The following is a 9,614-nucleotide window of genomic DNA, read 5'->3' as shown; positions in this document are numbered from 1 at the left end:
CATGCTGGCATGAGCACACGGATACCCTTGCAGCTCCCCTGCTGCAGCAGGCGGTATTAAGATGGAATCTGATGCTTGTTTTGATAGCGCCTGCCCAGCTTCATCACTGAAGCTTCATTACTGTCTGCAAGAAAAAAAAAAATTACTCTAGAGGTAGAAAATCAAGAAAGACTTTTGCATCTGATTTCTGCCTTACTATGAGCAGCAATTCAAGGTCAAATGAATAAACCATCCAGGGTGCTGGCTTGCCCTGTACATATGAGATGCATAGACAAGACTTCTGTATAGGGCCGTGCTCAGAAAATTAGACAGGAACTTCTCTTCATCTAAATTGAAGAGGATTAGGAGACAGAGCCCTGCCCTCCCTCCTGACCTCTGCAGAGCCAACAGCCCCCACAGCACATACAGCCAACCCCAGTCTTAGCCAAGCCCAGCAATCAAAGCTATTAATGGCTGAGCAGTTATCTCCTCTAAAACCAGCCAAGGCAGAAGGCCCACGGACCTGCTGGAGCAACGCATTGTACAGGCTGACCACGTGCTGAGAATTAGCTGCGGTCTCATCCTGCAACTCAGAAAATTACAGCTTGTTTCCTATTACTTGTCCCACTTCATCTCTTCTGCGATTGCTTTTTGAAAAAGGTCCTTATTGAGACAGGTACTTATTACTTCTCCTGCAGCTCCAGCCTCATACTATTAATTCTCCCAGTTTGCCAACTGCCTTGTGTCTTCTCTTTCTCCTTTTCACATCCTTTCCCTTTACTACACTAATTGGGCAAAGGATTCAAAGATGCCGTCTTAATGTCTGCATTCACCTGTTGTCCTTGAGTGCCTCAATTTTTTCCACGCACCTCTACCTGCCCGCCTAATTCCCTCTCTGCACATGCCCAGCTGGGCCACTGGAATTCAGCCTCCGAGAGCTCACTGGAAGTGCCTCGAGTGGAAGAATTACCTTCCGAAACTCAAAGAGAGCTGCACGCCCAGGGTGAACCCAGCAGGTGAGGTAACAGGAGCATGAGCCTCAACGCTGGGTGAGGACTGTGAACCCCATCTGTCACCAAATGAACTGCAATGGGTGTAAACTGGAACTGGAGGTTATCCTCGCGTCCGCCAGCACTTGGGGAACAGCTATTCCCACTTAGCCTTCTGATCCGTTAAGAGCGAGATGGAAGTGCTGCCCAGGGATTTTATCCTACCATGGGGAATAAGCACAGTTCAGCCTTTGATATTTGTTTTCTGACAAGCTCTCCTCCTGAAGTGAAATAGCCCTAAATAGTGGAGAGGCTGAGACTGTAATGAGCCATAGCACAGCGGGGTTTTAGAGATAGCTGGGGAACGATAAGATCCAATCCCTGGTGTCTGCGAGATAAAGTGGTTTATCTGGGTTTCCACACAGGGGAGAGTTAGCTGCTAGACCTAGCTGAAAGATAGGGGGCTGGCAACCAAGGAGATTACAACCAGAGATAGACTCGCTGGGTTTTCTGTTTGCAAAGCCAACTGGGCTAAGGCAGCATGCACCCCCCAGGAAAACCAGTTATTCACCCCAATATAGAGACCCACTAACCTGAAAGAGGGGAGGGAGAATCCAGCTGTTGGATAAGCTGTGGGAGAGGCAGTTCAACCTTGTCCTCCTCCGGTCCCCACCTGCTCTTCCGCTTCTTTTTAGTAGTGCCTGCGGCAGTAGCTGTCGTTGCAGCAGCAGCAGTCGTAGCTGTCTGATCAGGCAGAGTCGTAGAGGATGATGGTGAGGGTGAGGGCAAGGGCGAGGGAACGGGCAAGGGCGAGGACAAAGGTGAAGGAACAAGCAAAGAGGAGGGAACAGGCAAGGGCACAGGGGAGGGAACAGGCAGGGGCACAGGTAAAGGTGAGGCCAAGGGCACAGACGATGAGCTCAAAGGTGATGGTGATGCCTCGGGACTGGTCTTCCTTTTCAGGCTGGACTCTACAGGCACGGGGGCACACGCAGTGCTGGTTTTGGCCTTACGGAACTCCTCCAGTTTCTGCCGGTAATACTTGTAGCCTTTGCTGTTTGGCTCGTATAAAAACCTATAAAGAAAAAAAAAATAAAGTTTAAATGTAACAGTCATACGCAGGGGTTGGATATAGCACAGTTCGGTCAGCGCTGCTCTTTCCCACGATGCTCTTGCACAAGCAGCCTTCCCACCCACGTCCTTGCTCTCCAGCTCCATCCTGTGTGTGTGTGCACTCAATGCAGGGCTCCGCGTGCTTTCGGAAGGTGGGCTGCAAGCCTTTGGGATCAGGAAGTGTTATTTCCCATTCATGAGCAAACCACAGCTATTTTTGGTGCCAGATAAACACACGGGACTAAAAAGGATCATGTTACATTTGTGGAAACACAAGGTCCTCCCCCAGAATTCACCTACCTTCCAGAATACGTTTGGAAAAATTGCAAAGGCTCCACAGCATGTGGGGTTTCAGTGCATAGAAGAAAACAAACATTCAGGTCTTACCAATGGGAATGCCAAAACACTGCCTAAGGAAACTGCTCCGAAGCGTTGGCACTACCAGTCTGCTTAATTACACCATGACTCCTCCTTCTGTTCCCTCACACACACAAAACCATCGCTTTATTTGCTACCCCTTCCAGAAATAAGCATCTCTGACCTTTTGGGTAAAATGAAACTCCCTAGTCTCTGTGGGAAGAAGATGAACAATCCTCAACCTAGCAGCTATGCAAAAAATTAAATACAGTCCCGTTTGTTACAAACACGTTATCTTTTTGGGCTTATTCCAGCTGAAATGCTTCATACAGAAAACTGGTCTATTCCTAACTCCTCTACAATCTGCCCTGTTTAAAGCACCAGTTTAATACTTGATATAACCTCTCCTCGGGATAGTGCCATAAGAAAAGATAAGAGATGATGGGCCTGTTCCATCTATTGCTGCACAACACGCACAGGCAAACACAAACAGCTCTCTGATGTCTTAAAATTCACTAGACGTGGTCTTGCATCCCTCCATGTGAGTGACAGCATCAGGGATCGCTTCAGGACCTAGCAGAGGGCAGGATGGGACCCTCCCTAAGGCAAACCTGGTGACATCCCTCCAGAGGAGATAGTGACTGTGCTCAGGGGGATCACAGTGGTGTCTTAAAGTAAATAACGAAGCAGCTCAGACATGAGCACATCTGTCTAAGGTAATTCACAACATGAGGGGAGTGCCCCCGAGGGCCAGAAGGCAGCCAACAAAATGCCAAAATATCAGCAACAAAAAAGGCTTGCCGAGACCCGCTTCACTGCCAGAGAACACACCAAACTGTTTGTAAGAGCAGAAAAATATAACACGGATGAGACCAAAGGGAGGCATTAAACAGCTGTCAGCGAGCACTGAAGAGAACAACTCACATCCAACAGGCTGAAAAAGACATTCCAAAGGGGTCCTAACGGTGAAGGACCGCTATCTGCACGTTAGCGAAGACGCTGTATGAAGAGCAACCCAGGAAACTAAATGGACAGCAGCAGCAGAAGTGGTGGATGGGGGCCCACACCAAAACACAGCTATAGGGAGAATATAAAGGTTAGAATTATGCTAGTACCCTGCAACAGAAAGCAGGTGAGGAGGGGTAAGTCATAAATTAATTCTGGAGGAAGGAAATGGATTCCTCTCTCTCTATGCCTTGCTTTAAACTGTGAAGCTTGAGAATGTAAAAGTATCATTGCTGTAAGTGCACTGTCCTTGTAACTTCAGACTTATCACCAGCTTGTCTATTACTTCCCCTTCAAACAACCAAACAAACCCATCTAAGACCGCCCACTACACCCAGGAGCAGGTTTCTGCCCTTACCTGAAAGCGTGGTTCTCTCGGTTGTTCTGCAAGGCAATAGCTTCTGCCTCGGGACCCCCGTCTGCCACGAACCTGGCCAGTTTCTCAGCACAGTTCTTTGTCTCTTCGTCGTCTGGGGGTGAAACTTTAAGCAGGCTGTCAGTACTGGGCCCAACTCACACAAGCAACAGTCAAAGCCTATCTGTTCTAAGAACCCCAAGAGCAGAATAAGGGCAAAAGGTCGAGTTTAAATTTTAGAAATATTACACATAAACAGTCATAGAGTTTATAGCACAAACACATGATATCACGTAAGGCTGTACAACAACTCTGTAACCAGAGCAGTGGCCATTCACACACCAGCTTCCTCTGCGCCAGGAGCTAGATGAGAGCAGATTAACAGACAAACCAGCTTTTGTCCTGGACACTTGGTTCCCTCTACTGCGGAGGAAGTCTGTTTCTTTCCCTTTGTCAGGCATTTTTCCATAGGATTGCACCTCAGCACTCACAATTATCGCTAAAGACTTTGCCACTGATGTCCCAGGAGCAATGGGAAGGCCTTAGAAAAAGTGGCAAACTAATAACACACCGTAATGCCACTTGTACCCACTGTCACTGCACACCTCCTGGATGGTTTAGGGACGGGCTGTAGGACGGAGGAAATTCTCCACGGAACAGTGCCAACCCTCACCTGGAGGAGGTGGCTGCTGCAGCCTCCATCGGAAGGCACGGAGAGGGCTCTGATCTTCATATTTCACGTGTATTTGATGTTTATAAGGAGCCAGGCACACAGGTTATTTACCCACGACAGCCTTATATGACATTTGCTACCTGCCCAGTACCAGTGCCTGCACCCCAGCCTGCTGGCACGGGACCAGAAGACAGGATAGTGAGCCAGGGACAAGTCACAACCCTTCCTTGCTCCACTATTCCACACCTGTGAGGGTGGATAACACCGCTCAGCTTCCAAACTGGGGTACCAGTTAGCTGAAATCGGTAACAAGCTCTTTCAGCCTACAGCCGACTAAACCATGAGCAGTTTGAGTGGTTAACTCCGCAGTGTGACAGCTACACTGCATGAATGCTCCTTTCTACAGAAAAGGAAGCTGACACGGAGGCTGAGTGATTCGCCACATGGCAAGCCTGAAACGGAGGCTGGACTAGAAGTGCTAAACACCGGCCCTCAGACCACACTTCACCCACTAAATAATTTCTGTCTCTTAACATGGTTAACCAGGCTCCACCGCCCACACCAGCTGGCTGCTGGCAGATCACCCACTTCTGCTGTTTTCCCACCTGAAAACACAGTCCCCTATTTGCAAGGATTTATGTCCCAAGCAGAAAATTAAAGCTTCAGTTAGGGGAAAGGCAGCAGAAATGGGGATTACGTTCAAATGAATTACTGTCATTAATAATAAATCAAATAAGAACATCTGAAAAAAAGCACTTTCCCTAAATGCATTTTCAGGGCTGAAACACTTTCCACAACACACCCAGAGAATCATTTTAGTTCACTTTGTTAAGGATTCTGGAGAAACACAAGGAAAATCTCTTTCAAGAGCCCTTTACACAGAGCAGGGCACAGCAGGCTGGGGGCGGGGGAACAACCGTTTTGGCACAAGAGCTTCACGCCATCACGATGCTGTTTGATGACCATCTTCTTCCATTGTGAAATTTCATTTACAGACAGCAGACTGACAGCCAAATAGCCACTCCAACTGTTTCCAGAACAGATCTAGCAAGCCGTTAGAGAGAGTGAAGCAGTCCAATACAACGTACGAAATTCATTCTCTCCAGGTCCTAGTCTTAATTACCTTTCTGAGAAGAGGATGCCTGAGAACTCTGATTCTCTTTTCTTATCTCTGCCACTTTCTTTCTGTAGTAAAGGAATTCTCTGCTGTTCTTATCATGCAAAAACCTAGGGTGGAGATGGAGGAAAAAAAGGGCAAAAAAAAAAAAAAACGCATCAGTAACAGCTATACACAAACACCGGTACTTTGGAATAGAAACAGCTCAAGCCAAAAAAACCCCCAAAAGGTAAATTACCCAGAATGCACTTAAAAGGTGGATTACAAACTCTGCAGCATGTATAAATACACACAGCTTTAATCTAAGGACTTGCATCCCCATTTTTTGTGCCACTTGAAGGGAAATCAGCAACAGTCTCTTCTGATGTAGGAGGGAATCCTCCGTCTGCAGCCACGCGGCGTTATCAACGGCAGAGGAGACAGAACCAGTCCTGAGATCCAGTCCAGTATCCCCACATGCTGGGTGTTGTCCAGGCAGCCAGCCCTCCCAGGCTGTGTTCCCAGCCCCAGCTGTTCTGCCTCCTCAGCACCATCACAGTATCACTTTCTGCCTCGGTTTCCCCAGCTATAAAATGACTACTCTCAATAAAGCTCAAATCCACCCAACGGTAATTAAAGTTCTGCTTTGGAAGACAAGAGTTAGGATCGCACTTACGCAAAAGCTGGGTTATCCTTGTAGCCTTCCATAGCGAGCTTCTCTAATTCTGGTCCCCCTTCCGCCACGAACCCAGCCAGCTTTTCCACCACTTCTCGGGTCTGTGCATCCTCTGGGGGTAAAACTTTAAGCAGGCTGTCAGTACTGGGGTTCAACTCACACACCAAACAGGCAACAGGTACATTACTTCTAAGAATCACGGTGGCAGACAAAAGTAGAACGGGAATGGGAAGAAAAAGGATGAAATGGCGGATCACAGCTGCACAAATTACAATCCCTAGGTTACTGTCAGCTTCTGCACTCCCCTCGTAGGAAGTTATTATTTTGTCTAGATTTTTCCTACAAGGAAAAGCCCAAGATTTGGATCACTACAGTTTAGGGTGCAACTTCAGTTGCAACATAATTTGCTTCTGACAGTTCTACTCCATACAAAACACAATGGGGAGGAACAGAAATTTGGTTTTAACAACCACATTACTCATTACAGATTCCAGTTCCCCAGACACCGCTCTGTACCCAGACTGCAGAGACAGATTGTGCAGCTGGAGCACACAGTTCTTCCTCCTGGCATATGCCCATGTCTCAACCCTCGCTTGGAGGGAATCCCACCAGAGATAAGAGGAGAGCTCAGTCTCCAGGGAACTGTACCAGGGCTTCTGTGCCAAGAAAGGAGCCCACTGACAGCAGTTACAGAGCTGATGCAGGACACATTCCACGGGAACTAAACACAGGCATTTGTCTAGACAGCATTTTGGGTACAGTGCTGAACAAGGAGCACACAGGAGCAGAGCTGTCCACCCTGATCTAGACGAGATTTGAACCCACGATCCTTAAATTAAGGGTCCAGATTGTGTCTTTGCTCTCTGCAGCCAGCGGCTTTCTCACATTCCTGCAGTGCATTTCACGCCTAAGTTCAGACTTGCTAAGATTATGCTTTTATAAATCCCACCAGAAATAGCTAGACATGGTTTTGTAAACAGATAATGAAATAAATTATGACACAAAGCTCAGTGTGACTTATTTAGCAACTCCAATCTAATTTTACACTCGATTAATACGCACGCATGAAATTCAGATTATTAACCAAATCTGCCTTCTGGCTTCCTCCCCTAGGTTATCCAGAGAAACTTGCGTATTTAAGTGCTGCAATGTTCTTCATCCGTTTTCTATCCTACTTCAAGCAGTCAGGATGTAGAGGCAAGATGAAACTCTGATTTTACCTGGTGATAGGTCCATGTAATCTTACTTATTAACACATACAATCTTTCCCCCTACACAACCACACCCAAACTGAGGACTTTTAATTTTCTATCATTTAAAAAAACTAAAATCCCATTTTAAATACAAGTGTTATACCTATATGTGTTACAGAGAACTCAGCACTAGCCATTGCAGATGTTGGCTGTACAAAAGACTGGTCGGCGCTTGCCCTGATAACTCAGAGAAAATAAACCTTCCAGACGCAAACCAGACCTGGTGTAACTACGGCGAGTGACCCATCTCCACACCGAGGTCAGGCTGGGTCAGTAACATCCAGCAGCATTCAACCCCCAGCTCTTCTGCTGAAGCTGGCTTTGGCAGAGTCCACCAGCATTAACTGGTGTCATTTATACTTCACACCGCACAAGTCTACATGCAGGAGCTGTGCTAAAAATATCAAATCACAGCACAAGGAACAAAACCCAACCCTCTACTGGGGAGAGGATCCTCCTTATCAATAGGGTAAGCGAACCTGCACCCCAAACCAAACAACGTAGCACAATGTGTCATTTACCTTTAATTTCCAACCACTGCTCATAATCTTCTTCCTCATCTTCATCTGGCGACTGAAACACACTGAGGCGGTTAACGACTGGGGTCTGTTTGGAATGGGAGTAGTTCTTCGCTTGGTGCAGCATGCTGCTCAGGACCTGACCGGGGCGCCTCCCAAACAGCACAGGTTTCTTCCCAACATTTGACGCAGGAGTGTTTGTCGAGTTATTAGTAGAACTTGGGGGAGTTTCTTAGAAAAGAATGAGGGGAAAATAATTCCTGTGCATCCTTTTTTTGAAAGGTTACAAAAAACAACTCAGGCAGTAATCCAGCTGCAACAGGCTGTTCTTTTCAGAGTAAGTTAAAGACACTGCCTGGTAAAAGCTCCATAACTCAATGAAAGCTGTGATGATTTCTGAGAGAGAATTAAGGTAGAAGAGAGATGCTTGTCTTTACAGTACTACAGAGGGGAAGAGGGCAAACTTCCCTATCACATTTCAAAGAAAGATTTCAATCTGAATTTCAAAGGGTCATCACTGCTTTAGAACTTACTCCTACTGGTAACAGCTCATAGCAGGGTTTCTAAAGGGAACATACACGGAGGCAGCTCACACAAAGCTGGTATCACCAGGAGGAGGAGGGCCTCCTGTTGCTCAGAAGTCGACCTACCAGCATTTGACTTTTCCTTCTGCAGCTTGAGAAACTGCTGGAGGAAACTGCCATCGTTAACAAACTTGTTGGAAACACAGGCTTCATTGTCAGTACCGTCATCTCTGAACAGAAAAAGAAAAGTAGGTGATGGTACTCATCATCCTCCCCACCCCCTTCACATGCATTTATTTTGAGCAGAAAACAAGACAAAAGCTAATACTAATTTCTCTCATCACACTTTGACAGTGCACCTAGTTTTTTAAAAGCACAAGAACCACTCAGCTTGCTGTTTACAGCATTCACCTCACACTCTCCACCTGGCTTGTTTACAGCCACGTTGAAACAGGATTTCTACTTGCTCTGTCACACTACGCTGCTTCCAAGAACTCCAGGCAAGCGTTCAACTGGAGAACAGTGCTATCTCTGAGGAGTCAGAGATTATAAGAAAAGCAACAAACAGGAAGCAGAAGGAATACTACCCTATTATAACACCCTGTTAAATATGTTCGGTGTTAGTATGTATCTATCCTCACGAGTATCTGAACAATCTGTCTAGATCAAGTGCAAATATCCTGTTCCAACCTTTACTCAATTATTAATTTCAACTTTCTCAGCATTTGCCTCCAAGGGCAAGAGCTTTGGAGATCTCCTCTCCTCAGCTTCCCGTGACCAACGTGTGTAGCTGCCATCCCAAAGCACTGCAATTCCCACATACTCTCCTAGCAGAGGTAGCTGCTGGATGCTCAGGTAATTCTGCTTCGCTTGCTGCTCCAGCCTGGCCTCAATTTCTCTCTTTTTCTGCGCTATCAGCTCCTCTTGGTGAAGAATATTCACGTTGGTTTTGGCCGATTTAGACTGAGCCACCCCGAACCACCGGCTGGCTTTTCCTACGGGAAAAGGACGAAGGAAAATCAACGCTGGGGCTTTGGGGGCCACCGCACCGACAGGGAAATGACACCACAGCCCTA

The 9,614-nt window shown here is 46.9% G+C and overlaps 1 protein-coding gene across 1 annotated transcript in view; it reads right to left on the bottom strand.

The window, feature by feature from the left end:
- Positions 1-9,533, bottom strand: part of SUGP1 (SURP and G patch domain containing 1) — a gene marked incomplete at its 5' end in the record, with an annotated part of 17,179 nt that extends 7,646 nt beyond the window's left edge. The window contains 8 exons of the mRNA XM_010085083.1: positions 1,562-1,712; positions 1,842-2,043; positions 3,802-3,925; positions 5,595-5,698; positions 6,244-6,367; positions 8,018-8,245; positions 8,665-8,768; positions 9,362-9,533. Of these exons, the coding sequence (XP_010083385.1) occupies positions 1,562-1,712; positions 1,842-2,043; positions 3,802-3,925; positions 5,595-5,698; positions 6,244-6,367; positions 8,018-8,245; positions 8,665-8,768; positions 9,362-9,533 (1,209 nt within the window). The remainder of the gene's footprint in view (positions 1-1,561; positions 1,713-1,841; positions 2,044-3,801; positions 3,926-5,594; positions 5,699-6,243; positions 6,368-8,017; positions 8,246-8,664; positions 8,769-9,361) is intronic.
- Positions 9,534-9,614: the final 81 nt, after the last annotated feature.

This window comes from Pterocles gutturalis, unplaced genomic scaffold (assembly GCF_000699245.1).
Source record: "Pterocles gutturalis isolate BGI_N339 unplaced genomic scaffold, ASM69924v1 scaffold43831, whole genome shotgun sequence".
Classification (NCBI taxonomy): domain Eukaryota; kingdom Metazoa; phylum Chordata; class Aves; order Pterocliformes; family Pteroclidae; genus Pterocles; species Pterocles gutturalis.
The sequence above is the reverse complement of the archived record's forward strand: the minus strand, read 5'-3'. Positions and strand labels throughout refer to the sequence as shown.